Genomic DNA, 17,640 nt, shown 5'->3' with positions numbered 1-17,640 from the left:
TTTAGTCAGCAAACTTTAGTTGGTTCTGAGCAAAACATTGTTCTAGGTAAGACAGTTCCTGTCTAGTCTTAACAGTTACTGATGATTGCAAGACAAAATGAGCAAACAAAATCACATCAAGTACGATATAAGTAGTGATCCATGAGAAGTACAAATTTTAAGAATTCAAAAGTGGAGGTAGTTAAGACTGGCTTAATTTTCACTAATAGTGGGCTGAAGAAAACTAATACAAGGTAGATAAGAAAAATCCACATACTTGTTTTTTGAAATGAAACTGAAGAAAATAATTCATATTTACTTAGCATCATTTTCTTTCCTACCTTTTTTTTTTTAATTAATTAATTTATTTATTTGAGAGGGACCATAAGAGGGGAGAGGTCAGAGGGAGAAGAGACTTCCCACGGAGCTGGGAACCCGATGCGGGACTTGATCCCGGGACTCTGGGATCATGACCCCAGCCGAAGGCAGTTGCCTAACCAACTGAGCCACCCAGGTGCCCTCTATCCTACCTTTGGAATTTAACTTTTTTCCAATGTGACCAAACTGTCAGTAGACTGGGACCTTGCTTGACCCTAGGCAAGGACAGATAATCATTCATTAGAATAACAATGCTAGGGGCACCTGGGTTTCTCAGTGGGTTAAAGCCTCTGCCTTCAGCTCAGGTCATGATCTCAGGATCCTGGGATTGAGCCTGGCATTGGGCTCTCTGCTCGGCGGGGAGCCTGCTTCCTCCCTCTCTTGTGATCTCTGTCTGTCAAATAAATTAATTAAATTTAAAAAGAAGAAAGAATAACAATACTATCAATAGCTAATATTTATTGTTCACTAAATTATGTCTACATTGTCTTATGCACATCTTATATTTTAAATTGTCTCATTTTCACAATAGCTCAGCCAGGTAGGTGCTGTTCTCATTCTCATGATATAGATAAAAACATTGAGGTACTAACAGACAATCAGCAGTACATGTGCAAACAACAAGACAGTCCAACATGAGACCCCCAGCTTTCAGCCACCATGCTGCACTGCCTGCTGGCTAGACTGGTGTAGCTGATGTCACCATCTGACACAGTGACCTGGCGCAGCGATCTGATGCTAACATTTAACTGCTCTAGGGTTTCTTGTTTTTACTTTTTTCAGTATTATTTCGTAGACAGAGAATAAGGACTCCTTCTCCTCCTTGAACCTCTGAGACACTCATTTGGAATCCTTAAGTCATTTTTCAAATATTTCTCTCTTTTGTTTTAAAGTTTTTATTTAGATTCCAGTTAGTTAACACAGTGTAGTATTAGTTTCAGGTGTACAATACAGTGATTCAGCACTTCCATACACTACTCAGTGTTTGTCTCAGCAAGTGCCCTCCTTACTCCCCATCACCTATTTCACCCATTCCCCACTTATGTCCCCTCTGGTAGCCGTCAGTGTGGTCTCTGTAATTAAACGTCCGTTTTTTAGCTTTTAAATATTAATCACCTTAAAAAGACAATTTAGACATTTGTTTTATTTATTTAAAATAGTCTATGAGGAGCGCCTGGGTTGCTCAGTGGGTTAAGCCTCTGCCTTTGGCTCAGGTCATGATCTCAGGGTCCTGGGATCAAACCCCACATCAGGTTCTCTGCTCAGTAGGGAGCCTGCTTACTGCCCCTCTCCACCTGCCTCTCTGCCTACTTGTGATCTCTCTCTCCCTCTCTCTTTGTCAAATAAATAAATAAAATCTTTAAAATAAATAAATAAAATAGTCTGCGAATTTATATAAGGGTAGGTTTAAGGATCCTTCCCCCTTGTAGTCTCAAATGTTACAGTTCCCTTCCTTTTCTTACAGATGCTGGCCTAGAAGTTAAAGTAAAGGACCCACCAAAAGGGATGATACCACCAGGAACTCAGTTGGTCAAACCAAAGACTGAACCTCAACCAAATAAGGTTAGGATAGAATGATAGAAGAATCTGAATTGGTTAGAGAATTAGTAATTTTATTCATTGATGTTCTAAGGTGGCCATCAGTATCTAATATTTTAGTTGATTGATTTCAGTATTTGAATTCTAAGTATCCCAAAATCCATTTGAAGGGTATTTTGTGGTAATTCTAATCATTTGTCAATTTTAAAACATGTACATTTAGTCTTCTTTGTATAATGCTATGGTAATTTATAGGTCTTGTGTACTTCTCTTATTTGAAAATTTACAATTAACAAAAATTTTATTGAAGTTCAGTGCATAAGGTTTCCAAGGAAAGTATCCTATCCTGTCAAAAGAAAAAATAATTTCCTAACATCTAAAAAGTATAGGGAATTTGGTAAACTGTTTATTAAAAAGGAAATATTGATAATAGAACTTGTATCTAATCTTTCTAAAAAGAAAAAAATGGGTCTTTTCTCCTTTTTATCCTATGCCTTTAAAGTTTAGAGAGGAAATTATATATGTATATTTAATACATACACATAAAACAAATTCTGTTTTTATAAATAAACCAGTGTTAACTTGCACAGGGAAACCAGCTGCAAGTGATTTTGGAAACTTTCTCAGAATTATAATACTTTCAAATCTGTTTAATTTTCTTACCATTTATAAGATGTCTGTTCTATGATTTTCTGTCTCAACTGTCTGTCTTTGCCTTTCTCAGGTTCGAAAATTTGTGGCCAAGGATAGTGCAGGACTCCGTATCCGTAGCCACCCTTCCCTTCAAAGTGAGCAGATAGGCATAGTAAAAGTCAATGGAACAATCACTTTCATTGATGAGGTAATTTGTAAAGAAACACTTGGTAATAAATTTTGGACGGAAAGTTCTTGCATTATTTGTATACTAATAAGGTTACTAAATTTTCTGCTAGTATGTTTTAATTGGTTTGGATAGTGTTTGGAAAATTGAGTTAATTGAGTTTCAAACATTTTATTTTTCTTTATCAACAAAATAACTAAAATTATGTTTAAAAACAAATAAATTAAATTATATTTTTCACCTGAAAGAAACTTAATTTTAACAAGTAGAACCTGGGGGCTCCTGTGTGGCCCAGTCCGTTGAGGGGTTGAGTGTCTACCTTCAGCTCAGGTTATGACCTCGGGGTGCTGGGATTGAGCCCCATGTCAGGCACCCTGCTTAGTAGAAAGTCTGTTTGTCTCTCCCTCTGCCATTCCCCACCATTCGTGCTCTTGCTGGCTCTCAAACCAATGAATGAAATCTTTGAAAAAAAAAAAAAAAAAAACAGAACCTGTACAAGTACTCATTGAAAATGGGTACCACTTTTCTTAAGTACTTTAAGTATTGTTCGTTTTTAAATGTGTTTAAAATACACACATATTGCTTTGACTTTGGACAACATATTTTTCTATTAATACAACCAAGTAACTTCTGATTTTTAAAATCCAACTTGAGGTGAGGGAAGAATTTATGTTCTTTTGAGAAACAAACATTTTATTTTTAAACTCTTAATTTGTGATTTCTTTGGGCTTTTACTCTTAAGTGACATTGTTTTTACTGTCTTACTATGTGAATTACCACCTTGCTTGTCATTCTTTGCTGCTTTTTCCTTAAAGTTTCTCTTTTTTGTACCTCCTGCAAAAACTAGATGCTTACTCTTCATGTCCACCATTGTTTGCCTACTCTACAGCCTTTTAGCCCTTGCTTGCCTCCTAGGACTTAAAGGTGGGCATGGCTTGTTTTCGCTATTTATTTCCGTAGATCCACAATGATGATGGTGTATGGCTGAGACTGAATGATGAGACAATAAAGAAGTATGTTCCTAATATGAATGGTTACACTGAAGCCTGGTGCCTGTCCTTCAATCAGCATCTTGGCAAGAGTCTTCTGGTCCCAGTTGACGTAAGTAAAAGGTGGTTTTAAAATGTGTAATAGGTACACTCTGTCCTCATTACAGAGCTTTCTTTAATTAAGGCTTTTCAGTTCTGAGGTAAACCACAACTAAATAACTTTTACTTTATAAGTGCTTGAATTCTGAGGAGCTTCTATGTAATGAAGGTGGAGTTTGGCAAGGCTAAGGTCTTTAGTACTTGTTATGACCCATCACAAGCAGGAGGTAGTAAAATAAAACTAGGTCTATGGAATTCCTTTCAAAGAAGTAGAGAATGAAAGTATACTTTTTTTCCCTTTCTTATTCACCCAACTGTTCGGAATGAATTCCAAACTAAAAATTGTGAATTCACTGTTATTATGCATTCAAAAACATGCATAACATATTTCTTCTGTGTGTTGGCATTTTGTAATTAGTTCTCTGTGTTTTGTCCAAGTTTGCCTCTGTTCTTTCTTGGCTTAAAACACTACTATGTTATAATACTGTGGTGTAAAAATAAGAAGGATTCTTTAGTCTTTTTAGTGGTGTTAGAGTATTCTAGTTGAAACTGAATTCTGGTGTCAGAGAACTCATTGAACCTCTTTAACAAATGCAGTAGAGTACTTAGAGCCAGTGTCTGTAAATTGCTGTAAATGTAATAGCAACCTATGGGTTTATAATTTAACAGAAATATGTGATTTTTTTTTCCTTTTCCTCACCATCAAATGTATTTAGTCCTAATGACACTGTTCATAAATAGCACTAGCAAAATTTTATTTTAAAAAAACTTAGTAGTTTAAACAGTTGAATTTCTTAAAAATCCATGTATAAGGTTAGCTTATTATGTTAAAGCATTCAATATATTATATGTTTTCCTCTTTGGTAGTCCAGATTCTGTGCTCCAAAGGGACAGATATGAATGATGATTCTTTGGGGAAAGAAATAATTGAACTTCTACTCATATTTATTGATCTCATTCTTCTTTATATTCTTTTATATATGTTTTATAATACTACAGTAGGGAGAGATATATATCTGTTTTTTACTATTAGGTGTGTGATAAAGTTTGGAGAGTGTTGGCATACTATTTTACTGAGATTAAGCCAAATAATGCTAAATGTATAATTAAAAATATAAAGTTTTGAATAAATAAACCATATCTTCTTTAAAAGAATTCCCTTTTAAAAATGAAAGGGAGGGACACCTGGGCGGCCCAGTCAGTTAAATGTCTGCCTTCGCTCAGTCATGGTACCAGGGCCCTGGGATTGAGTCCTGTATTGGGCTCCTTGCTCAACAGGAGCCTACTTCTCCCTCTGCCTCTCCCCCTGCTTGTGTGCTCTCTCTCTCTGACAAACAAATAAATAAAACCTTTAGTAAATAAATAAATAAAAATGAAAAGGATTTTTGAGCCTCTGGAAAGAGGGACTAGTCTGGAAAAGGAATAATAATTATCATCTGTATCTAAAAAGTTAGCCTTAAATAGTTTGAAACCATTTTCCATTATCTCTGATAAGGCATTAATTAAATTTTATTATCCTTACCATCTCTCCCACTCCAAAATTTTCTTCTTAATTCCTTTGTTTGCTAATTTGAGGAGATGCTTTTGGAAGAGGAATATATTCACACAGATAAAATGAGAATAAGCAAAAGCAGAAAGGAAGAGCAAGAAATGTTGTGTGTTGAAGTTTTAAATCCCCTGGTTTCATTTTGGAACAGTGTGTTCCATTATTTGATGCTCTTAAACCCCATTCAAGAGACCGTTTGTAGTAAATGGTCTTCTTGAGACCAGAGAGAGAAGGGCAGTAACGGAAGTAAGAAAAAAAGCTAAATGGGTGAGCCATACAAATACTTCATGGTGCATTTTTGCTGGAATGTGAAAGAGGTTGTCAGTGATTTATTTGAAGAAATGTAGAGATATTTTTTAGCCTTTCTTTTTTTTTTTTTTTTTTTTTTTTTTTTTAAAGATTTTATTTATTTATTTGACAGAGAGAGATCACAAGTAGGCAGAGAGACAGGCAGAGAGAGAGAGAGGAGGAAGCAGGCTTCCTGCTGAGCAGAGAGCCTGATGCGGGACTCGATCCCAGGACCCTGAGATCATGACCTGAGCCGAAGGCAGCGGCTTAACCCACTGAGCCACCCAGGCGCCCTTAGCCTTTCTTTATGTTGAAGAATGACATGAGTTCTGTTTTAATGTAGGTAACTCAGAATGCCCAGGATTATTGATAAGGCTGAGGTTTTCCCCATCCTTTATTTTAGTAATGACTTGAGATCCTTATAAATTAAAAAAGAAAGATGTCAATACAAAGGCAGAAATACAGATATAGATAAGAAATTTGAAGACTGAAAAAGAAGGAGAAAATGGAATTCAGGGCACATTTGGAAAGTTGTTTTGTGAGAGAGGGGAGGGGATATATATGGCAGGTAAGGTTTTTTAGGGATGGTGAGAGAAAGGGAAGAGTTTGAAGGAGACCATGAGTTTTATAAGATAGAAAAGATGAAAGACATCAGTTAAGATGGAAACAAATGAGTTAAGTTAGAGGGTTTAGACATCCAATAAAGGCTTGGAATAATGTTTGAGAGAAACAGGAGAGGGACCTGAAGAAAAACTATTTGTTTTTGAATTAGTGGGCCACTAAGGACCCAATGAGACCAATGGATGGATCCATTCTGGATGCCCTTCCTCCCTTCCTCACCCCTAGTCCTATGTGTCTAGAATCAAAAGTGCCAAGAGAGTCAATTATAGCAATGACCAGAATTTGGGGCTGCTGTGACAGAAAAAATAGGGACAGAATTTCAGATGTTGATGAAAGAAGACTTGAGTTCACCAACTGCGGAATTCAGCCTGAGTTAGAAAAATGAAAGGAGAAGTGGAATATCCAAGGGATTTGTAGGCATAATAAATCCTAGAATAGGATATATAAGTACACTGTGGTTGAAGAGACAGAAGGATAGATGGTGTGTGATAAAATAGAATATTTGAGGGTTTTTTTCACAGAGCATTTTACTGAATGATATGGCCTGTTAATGTGACCATGAGCCTGTAGCTGAAGTATAGTGGAGGGGAAAGTCATTTTAAATACCTCAGTCTGAGAACTAAAAGGCTTAGCACTTAGGTGATCATCTGTATCAGCACAAAGACACACAGATGGTGGATGGCAGCACTGTGACCCACAGGGTTAAAGATGTTTACCATTGAAGGAGGGGTCCCCTTAGATACAATATGAAGTAATGGGACAGATGGCAGTAGTTTGATGCTGAATCAGGGAGAAGCATACAGCAGTTTTAGTATAAAAATATGAAAACAGGTATATGATAGAAAGGTTTATATTTTATGTGGCGACGAAAGATGAGAGAGGGGATAAAACTAACTGGCCTATGGCTCCAAACAGATTTGGTATAAAGTTGTTTCAATGCAGTTGTTAGATGAGGACTCACACAGTCAGCCTGGTGTAGGCAAAGACAGACTAGTTTTTTAAGGTTTTGTCTGTAGGGACGGGGGCAGGTCCCTTACACAGTCAGTGTTGTTAATGAGTAGGTTACTCTGTAGGGCTAAACACGATAGGGGTAGAAGGAATATTGATTCCATTTCATCCTTTCAGGGAATTAATACAGCTAAATAAATGTATCTTTCTACTTCCTTATTTATATCTCTTACTACATTTATTGTTAGAAAAACACTTTCACTTTCTACCTACTCTCCCTTTATACTTCAGTCCATTTATAAATAAATCAAGTATAATTACGGCTAATGCTTGTTAAACACTACTCAACCAAAAAGAGAGAGGGAGAGAGTCTGGAGATTTAAAAATAATACAGAAATAACCAAGGACAGATTCCACTAACTGAAAAAGATGAAAAATACCAAAAAGTTGCCTTTAGCAAACTTGACATCTACCTCTTAAACCTTTTCTTGTTAAAACAATTTTGCGTTCACTTCAGTGTATGTACTCTATGCAGATCCTGACCCAAACTGTTGGGAAGAGTGGGAGCGAGGATTAGAAATTGGAACACTGACTAAACATTTCATGAACTATCTTTAAAAATCACCGTATATAATCCTGTTTAGAGTAAACTTTAAAGTGATTTTTGTTACACTGTCTTCTGTATTTAGCCATATTATAGAACTCCTGTTGTCATTGCAAATAGGTACTGTAACTAACTGTTGGCCTGCCTCACAATACTTCATTACTTTGCCAGGAACTGATGGCATCCTCACTTAGTGCAAATGTGACTTTCACTCTCTTTTAGCACTTTAGTAATGCTTTAGTTCAGAGAGTAAATAGCATTAGAGTTTCCTATTATATATAACTGTATTTTTAAAATATATATGTTAATTAGTGGTAAGAACAGGGAATAATATGAAGAATAAAGACCCTTTTATGTGAGGTGCTTATGTGCTTATAGACATTGTACCCTTTAAAAGAAAACCAGAACTTTGTGCCCATTTTAGAACAGACTGTTCACTTGTGCATCTTAGAATCTTTGTTTACTGTTGTTTCATTTGTCTAAAATGCTTTCCTTTTTTTTTCCTAGCATTTTTACTGTTTTCCTAGTTGACCAGGCTCAGAAATTTCTGTTGTCATCTTTTCTTATCTGTACTTCTCAGTAATGCTGTAGTTAGCAATTTATTAGTTGTTCACTCAAGGACTATGGAGTCCTTATTAATATACCTAAATACCAAGATAGGAGGTAGGCACTGAGTAGAGAGGAAAGGGAAGGGATACAAAATAAATAAGGAGTACAGTTCTTCCTCTTGGGGTCCTCACTATATAATTTGACAGACATGCCATACTCAGATAATAAGGTTGCACTGTGATAAGTTACAGAATGTCTTCACTTAGGAAGTAATACTTGAGACAAAAAATCTTAAAGAAAAGTTGCTAAGAAAAGTGAAGGAATTTCTAGACAGAGAATCAATTGTTTAAAGTTATGGAGCCCTGCTATGTTTGGAAACTGGAAACTAGTTAATATGGTGAAGTAAAGGAGTGGGGGTAGAAAGCATAGAAGTACTGGGGAAATTAGGTTTCCCTCTCTTTCCTTAGTACTTTGTAAAAGTAGGAAAGCCTTACTTCTTACCCACAATGTTCAGTTTATTTTCTTGCCTGTGGCCCACTTATACTTGTATACCTCTTATTTCTGTTAAGCTTCTTAAGGGTAAGGACTCATTAAGAATCCCTTCTTATTCATCCACATTTCTTCCAAAGTATTAAATACTACATTTTGCTCATGGTAGGCTTTCAACATTTGTTGAATACTAAATTTTAAATCTTGGCATTTGATATGATTGTGCTTCTCAAAATAATTCCTATCACATATATGCTGCTTCTCATTTAATATTCTCTCCTTTAATTTCATTGTGACCTGTGATGTTAATGTATTTTATTCTTTTTTTGTGTGTCAACAGATAGCTACTGTCCCAAGATCACAAGTAGAAAGTAGTGGAGAGAGAAAGATATACATAATTACAAAAGGATATAGTAAATATATAGCTCTGAAAATCATATTCCTTTGGATTGAACTCCCAAATTAAATAAATGTGAATATTCATGACCCTAATGGTTGATTGAGGATGAATATTGTGATACATGTTGAAGGTGGCATAGGTCATGGTCCCATCATGAAATGATTAGTGCTCTGGACTCTGAAGTTGATGTACATCAGTCTGAGAAGGCATAGGGTGTAAAATGTTGATCTTAAATTAAAATCCTGAAGATTGGAAACTATGAAATATAAGCAGGCTAATAGGATGTTTCATTCATTGAGGAAAATATAAGTAGAAAAAGAGAGAGAATAAATTATGTACTTGACATGGGAAATATTTGACTACCTACAGTAGAGCTTAAATTTTTGGAAAACAGGTTTACTTCTAGGATAGGGCTAGGAGATAAAGTGATTTGAAACTTAGAGGCCCAGTTCTTTGGATACTTGCCAGAAATGAGGCTTCCAGCTTTGTGAAGGTTGAGTGTTAGAATTTATATCCAGAAACTAAATAATACCTCATTGGAAGTATTCTAAAATAACTTTATAATGCCTATATTATCTGAATTCTTGCAGAAGCAACTTGTGTCTCAAAACATCTCCATCCATTTGTACAAACCTGCTTAGGCTGATTGGTGTTCACATATAGAAAGTAGGTTGATTTTCTAAATTTTAGGGCCCTGAAGTTGTGGAAGAGAGATGAAGGGAAAATATCTTTTGGTAATCTCTCTAACAGCATTACCCAGGGCAGTTGGTCAAATTAGCAAATGTTTTTCACATTTTATTTATGTCCAATTTCATTCTTCTTGGTTACCTGATGATGCCTGATAGCCACACCTTTAACTTACCCTGAATTGCTTGGTTTTGTTATGTTCATAGACTTCTGTATATGTATACATAATCTGTTTTTTAATCTTAGTAAATACTAAATATTTACTTAATACACCATTTACAAAATGAAATTAAGGCAATTAAAGTAACACTAATTGTTATACATATGCTGTTTTTTATTTTCCTGAGAGATTTTATCTTTTTTGCTTTAAAAATGGCAATTCTTAACTCTGCTCATCAGGCAGCACCATGAAAGAATTATTATCATATTTTTGCATGAACATTTGGCATGTTTGGTCATGTATTTTCACAGTGAAAATTACTCACTTGCTTGATCTTCTGTGCCTTGAAAGATTATCAACTTAGAGTTGCAGTTTAGTGCTCATTAGTTTAGTTAGGGTTTTAGTATGCTTCAAGTTTTAATTTTCTTAAGAGACCATCTTTGTATTTAGTCTTTGAGAATAAAAGGATTTAGATTATTATAGATATATGTGTGTATATATATATATATATACACACATACATAGTGTTACTCCTATTAATCTATGAATCCTAATTTATGTATTTTAAAGTAAGAAATTGAGACTTCAGAGAAATTAATATTTTCATGCATGTTCATATCTTTAAACAACTTTCCTAAATTTTCTAAAGAAAACCATACAAGTATATATTATTTTTAAACTCAAGCTTTCTATCAGGTGTATTTTTGATATTTGATAAACTGAATTTTATTTGGACAGCATATTCTTAAAATAATAATAGTAAACCAGTGTGGCTAAGAATTTTCCACAAATTCAGAACAAAAGCAAACAAGTGTCAAATTCAACTCCATATATGATTAATACGTACAAAATTGATTTGATTGGCAATTTATTATAATGATTAGCAGTAATGTAACTTTAAAATATCATTATACATGTTAACTCATGTTCTCAGACTCAGGAAAGACTTATGCACACTGACATAAAAGTACAAGCTTTAAATATTGTTAATCACCACATTGCTTCTTATCACTAACTTCTGCCTTGCTTTTCACAATGCTTTTTACATTGCTTTTAACGCTACAGAAATTTATGCTAGAAAAAGTAGAAAACGCTAAAAAAATCTTGATATTGTTTTATGTCAAAAGGTCTGCACCACTATTTTCTGTGAAGGAGAAAAACCATTGAGCACATAGCCCAAAAATTCTATATACATGAGTGAGCCAGTAAGGACATCTCTTTTCCCCAAAGAATAGTATTTTCACGTAAAGAGAAAGGGCCCTATTTGCTGTATATTTTTAAATGTGGAGGGGGGTTTGGTTTTTGGTTTTTATTTTGTTTCAGATTTATTTGTAGGCATATTACTAGAAATTCATTTTTCTGGCTTTCATATGTCTTATATTTCTGAATTAACATGCATATGTATGTATATGGGTGTGTATCTACATCTGTCCATACGTATATACATGAGGAAAATACAGAACTAGAGAATATTAAATAAATTTTCATTATCAAAAGTGACTTATAAGTGGTTGGGAATTACATTTCTTTTGTATTGAAGTTTTAGATGATGACAGCTTTTATTAACATTTTGAGTGTCCTCTTTTTTTCCCCCCAAAATAACCATTTTTCAATGTATTTACATAAGCAGTAAAATTGTAATTGCTATTCACTGGAGAGATTTTAATTTCAGATCATACAAATATATTCAGTTGCATGATATTTTTATGTAAAATGTATCCCATTTACATTTTCATTAAGACATTTGTGAAGATGTTGATTTTTCTGGGACCATGCTGCTGCAAGTTGGTTGTTTAACAAAATATTTTTAGATTCTAACAGAGATGAAAATGCTCTGTGCATTTCCTAAACTTTAAAATGAAGAAAACTAGGTCTGTCTTTTGAGAAAAGATTCAGGTTGTATGTTTTTCTTTATGCTTTTCTTAAACATATTTCCTAACAGCTTTTTTAGTAACATTTCCAAATGATTTTTTCTCATTCAGAGAAAAAAGGGAAATTGAAAAAATGACTTAGTTTTTTTTTTTAGCTTTTTAATTTTTTTCTTTTTTGTACTTAAAAAAGTAAAAATGTCCACAGATTCTACATGCCATTATTATTCATAATGATAATTGCACTATCAATACAATCTATATTATTTACACTTTCTTTATAAAAACAGCAGACTGTTTTCTGTCATAAAACAAATCTAGCGTGTATTGAAACATATGTCGTCTATTAAAAGAGTTTGAAGGTTTCCTACTTGCATTGACTGTCTTAAGCTTTAAATCAATGTCTGGCTCTTAATTTTAGTAAATGGCATGACACACTATATCCATGGAGAGCTTTTGACAAAAACTTAAATTTATCAGTCTTTCTTTGCTGTGTGGTTTACTCAGGTGGCTTCAGTTTCCCTTTAGTAAAATAATATCACAGTGCTGGTGCTAGAGTACAGAGCAATGTTGTTACTGTAAACGCATCTTCTGCAGATAATATTCTGTTCCCTTTCTTTGTTGATATTTTTCTTTCTTAAACTTTGTCGCTCAGAGTATCTTTAATGCTAGCCAAGGAGTCAGGGATTTGGACGTATTTTCATGGACTTCCAAAGCTTTTTTTCCCCAGGTGAGTTAACTATAAGGAACAGTCATACATTATTCAGGTATTTCAGCATGTATAATAAATTTTACCTTCTACTTTTTGAAGCCTTTGCTTATGGTTAATAAAAGAATTTTTGCCAAAAAAGTGCTACAGTTGAGTCTCCATGGTAATCCTTTTCCCTCTACTTTTGCCAAAGAATGTATTATTAGTTTAAGTTAAGCTTTTATATGACTTCAGATTTGCATATGTAATTTATGACTAGCTTTTCCCACAACGACATCCACATCTGGCTTTCTCAGAGCTTGCTTATTTTAATGGGCGAGTCCCCACTCTGTGGCTCTTCTCTTCTTCCCTAGCCTTTCACATGCCCTTTTGGATGTTCATCTGAGAATGGGGTGGGAATGCAAGGAGGAAAAAGAGCACTGCACTTTGTCAGTTTCACAGGCTGGCCCCCAGGCCTTCCATTTCTGTACTGAATGAAGTGTGTATTGCTAGGGTTGCAGGCCTTCCATTTCTGTACTGAATGAAGTGTGTATTGCTAGGGTTGCTTGAGCATGACAGCTATAGTTCTATGACCTTTTTTGTATATCAGTTCTTCTTATGCTGCTTAGTATAAAAAAAAAAAGTGTAGACCTTGTTTTGTATTTATTAATTTGTATAGTTCAATAACAAATTTTTAATAGAAGTTCTCATGTATTACCTTTCACTGAATAACTTGAAATTGTCACTAGTTTTTGCCAAGACTTACCTCTTAATGTTACACTAAATGATCAAGTTAGAAATATTGTTATAACTCAGTTAAAAGCTGTAGATATATCATTGAATACGAGTGAAATTGATTTTTCACTAAATCTATTCATATTTGCTTGTTTTTGACATCATACTATGTAATTTTTTTTAAATGAGTTGTAAATAGGACTAACGTGCCTCTTCCAACTATGAAATAGCATGATGTAGTTACTAAAATTGATTATTCACAACTAGACATTTTTAAATGTTTACTGAGAACTTTGTTAGTGTAGTAACACAGTTTGAAGTTTAGACCCTTACTCTCCCATTTTTATTTTGAGCACCATCTTTTGTATTCCTATGTAAGTCTATATAAATACAAATGCATGGGTAAGGACAATGCATATTTTAAGTTTACTTTAGATTATAATTCTAATCTAAATTTTTCAGGTGTTTAAAATTCTCATTTCTATTAAATTGTCAATGTATGACTAAACAATGTTAGATAAATACAGCATGACAATTATATTAAATGTAAATAAATACTATCCCTAGTACATATTTGTATATGTAAAAATTGGTGATTTTTTATCACCATAATGAAATTTATGGAATATTATGTGAAGGTTAATAGTGGGTTTAAAAATTTTCCCTGATTGGGGTTGCCTGGGTGGCTCAGTGGGTTAAGCCTCTGACTTCAGCTGAGGTTATGATCTCAGGGTCCTGGGATCCAGCTCCACATCTCTGCTGCGCAGAGAGCCTGCTTCCCCACCCCCACCTGCCTTTCTCTGCCTACTTGTTATCTCTCTCTGTCAAATAAATAAATCTTAAAAAAAAATTTTTTTCCCTGATCATATATTGAATTAAAGTCACAGGTACACAGAATTCTCAAATCCACATTTTTTTTTAACCTCAGGATTTTATATTTAATTTTTTACCATAGGAAAGACCCTTTAGTATGAGACTCCTTGTAGTGATAGAAGGATAGAACTATTCAGGATTATTTTATCTTGTATAAATATTAGTGGGTTTTTTCATTTTTATTCCATTTATATGACATTGCTAAATATTAATTTAATTTTAACCTAATGTTTGAAAAAGTGTCCCATTATGGTCATCTTTTGTTGTATTTAAATATAAAACAATTTTTAGAGTCTCTAGTACTGTTTTTAAAAGTACAGTTTAAATCTGTCTTTAAGGAGTAGTAATGACAATAGAAGAACCCCGGTATGGAACTTTCCTTTACATATGTTTGGGAAGAAGACAAATGTGAGGAGGTTGTTATTTCTCTTTATTACATTCACATAGGAAACAATTTCATTCAGATTTCAGATTCAACAGAAAATTTAGAGCATATCCTTTTCTTTCATTTTAGAAACAAACCTTTTTATCTAAATGCATTATATTTCTGTAAAAATGCATCTTTGATATTAATTTCTGTACTGGAAGTATAATCATCTTTTTCTGTTAATAGCATTAATATGTTTAGTAATGGCCTAGCAAATCTAGCAAGACATTTTTATTTGTATTATATTAAGAAAGTATGAGTTGTTAAAATCTTAAAAGCACTCTTACTTCATTCATAACTAGAAATATTAAGATACAGTTATATTTTATGCCCTTTTTTTCATTATTGCTATCACTATTTATAGATAAGTCTCCAGAGTCTTCACACTTGTTTTCTCTATAAATAAATATTATAAGGTGTAAGGAAATGAAGATTTAGACTTTTTAATCCATACCAACATGCAGCAATGCAGTAATAATGATTCAAAATTATTCAGTTGTGGTTCACAGAGTGTATTTTTTTGTTGTTCCTACTCTTTAATATTTCATTAAAAGATAAAAATAAAACTAAGTACTACCATATTTCTTAAACTGTGGTGGGCAAAAACCCAGAGGTTCATATGCTCTCCCGCTAACTTTTCTTCACATCTATTTAAGTATTACTCAGCATTGAGAAACTGAAAGATTCTTTAGTAGTGGTATTAATGTATATATTCTGTTATTGTATTCTTGTTTGATAGTATTATAGACTTGCTGTGAAAGCTATTAATAAGAGGATGACAAAGTGATAATAGATTGTATTTTTTTTTCCTATTCAAATTTTCAGGAACCTAAAACTAATACTGATGACTTTTTCAAAGATATAAACTCCTGCTGCCCACAGGAAGCCACAATGCAAGAACAAGATATGCCGTTCTTGCGAGGAGGGCCAGGCATGTACAAGGTAGTGAAGACAGGACCTTCCGGTCACAACATCAGAAGCTGCCCTAACCTTAGAGGTATCCCAATTGGAATGTTAGTTCTGGGAAACAAAGTCAAAGCAGTGGGAGAGGTATGGATTCTTGTAGCTTCATGACTTCTAAATTATTCCTTTTTAATATAATACAACCAGAGCATCTCTTTCTTCCAAAGGTTGCCATTTCCATCCCAGGTGCTTAAATGTTAATGTTCTTTATCTTTACTTGTATTACAAATATTACTAACATAATTTTTCTGTTTCTTTTTTAAGTAATTTTTTTCTTATAATTATCCTTGTGAGAACAATATATTAACAAAATGATTTGTATTGTACATATGAATGTTTGGTATGTGCATATATCTTTTCATAATTACAAATGTACTATAACATCATTGATTAACAGCACTTTAAAATATTTGCTATGAATTGGTGTGGAGATGTAATATATATAAAGTTACATTTCTTTGTTCCCATTTATGTGTCTCACTGAAGTCCTGAGCAAATAAAATTACTTTTTAGTCACCTGTGGCATTTGCCTCACTGATGAGCTTGAAGATGTAGTGTGTCATGCTATTTCTCAGTGTCAGGGTCATTTTCAGGTTGTATTGTAGACACGACCAATCTAAATAATAGTTTGCCATGTTAGGACATTTTAGGTGCAAAAAAGAAAAAGAGAGAGAGTGCCACCTGTTTTGGGGTAATATTTCAAGTTACTTAGGGGTTATCCTGTGCCTTAAAAATTACTATTTTTACCAAAGTCATAAATAAGCAGTATTTTACAGAACTTTTTATTGATTTCTGTCTTACCTCAGGCTGTGGTCTTAATTTCAGAAACTAATTTCTGGTAAAAACTTTCTGAATGATTACCCTGTTCAAACACTTAAATTTGTTGCTGGTTTTCAGTCTGAGTGCCCTAAAAGAGTCAAGCCAATCAATCATGCTTTTTGTTATGTACTAGGTAACCAATTCTGAAGGTGCGTGGGTGCAGCTGGATAAGAACAGCATGGTAGAGTTCTGTGAGAGTGATGAAGGAGAGGCATGGTCCTTAGCTAGAGACAGAGGCGGAAACCAGTACCTCCGACATGAAGATGGCAAGTTGGCTTAAATTTGTGATTTAATCTGATTAACCTTTGGAATGCAGAAGTAAACAGCATTTTTGTGTTTGTTTGGGTTTTTTTTAGGTAAAAAAGCAAAACTAAAGGTTAAAATCTTAAAATTGTTAACATTTGTTTGTAAAATAATGGATACTAAATGAATGCACATGTAAGAAGAGAATTAAAAGAAAATATGAAACATATGATTCCATCCTTGAAAACCATGCTTTTTATTTCATTGATGTGGATTCATATGAATTCATTATTCTGTGCCAGTCCAGGGCTGAATGTTTCACCCTTTCTGCCACTAAATGGACATTCACTTTTCAAACCATTAATCACAGTACTTCTCCCAGGCAATTTCATTTGATTAAATTTTGTCTCATTGAGCATTGGATAAATGCATAGCATCTTTTGGAGCATTACTATGTTGTTGTTAGAGTTTCAGCTTTCAACTTTATCTTTTTTAGTAACGGTCTTATTTAATAAAAGACTTTCCTTATTGTCCCCTCTATTCATTCTCCTGTGGGCAGAAACATGGTTCTTCCAAGTTCAGACCATGTCATCTCTTGGGCGAAGCTTTAACTGAAACTGACTGAGTCAAGAATTCTGTGTTCCCAAAGAACTATATTCACTACTAGATAAAACTGTGTCTATATTGAAGTTAATTTTCATATCTTTACACCTAGATTGTGAGTCCCTTGTGGACAGGCACGGGTTTTTAATCTTTGTGTTCCTTGTTCTAAAACATACTAATTGCATACTAAGTTTTGTAAATACAAGTTGGGTCACAAAAATATTAGTTAGGCCATCAAAATAAATGGTTAAGTCAAGCATAGATTTTACTCCAAATCAAATCCCAAAACGTAAAGGAAAAGGTCAGATAAATAAAAGAACATGTT

At 33.9% G+C, this 17,640-nt stretch overlaps 1 protein-coding gene across 7 annotated transcripts in view; it reads left to right on the top strand.

Annotated features, from left to right (window-relative positions):
* MYCBP2 (MYC binding protein 2) overlaps positions 1–17,640 on the top strand; it is a 272,910-nt gene that overhangs the window by 174,441 nt on the left and 80,829 nt on the right. For 6 of the 7 annotated variants that reach the window (XM_059377903.1, XM_059377905.1, XM_059377907.1 and 3 more), the window contains 6 exons: positions 1,823–1,920; positions 2,621–2,737; positions 3,677–3,817; positions 12,620–12,694; positions 15,513–15,737; positions 16,603–16,735. In XM_059377903.1, coding sequence (XP_059233886.1) covers positions 1,823–1,920; positions 2,621–2,737; positions 3,677–3,817; positions 12,620–12,694; positions 15,513–15,737; positions 16,603–16,735 — 789 coding nt within the window. The remainder of the gene's footprint in view (positions 1–1,822; positions 1,921–2,620; positions 2,738–3,676; positions 3,818–12,619; positions 12,695–15,512; positions 15,738–16,602; positions 16,736–17,640) is intronic. The other variant, XM_059377906.1, reaches the window with a different exon arrangement.

This window comes from Mustela nigripes, chromosome 15 (assembly GCF_022355385.1).
Source record: "Mustela nigripes isolate SB6536 chromosome 15, MUSNIG.SB6536, whole genome shotgun sequence".
Taxonomy (NCBI): domain Eukaryota; kingdom Metazoa; phylum Chordata; class Mammalia; order Carnivora; family Mustelidae; genus Mustela; species Mustela nigripes.
Note: the sequence above shows the minus strand (reverse complement) of the source record. Positions and strands in the feature narration are given on the sequence as shown.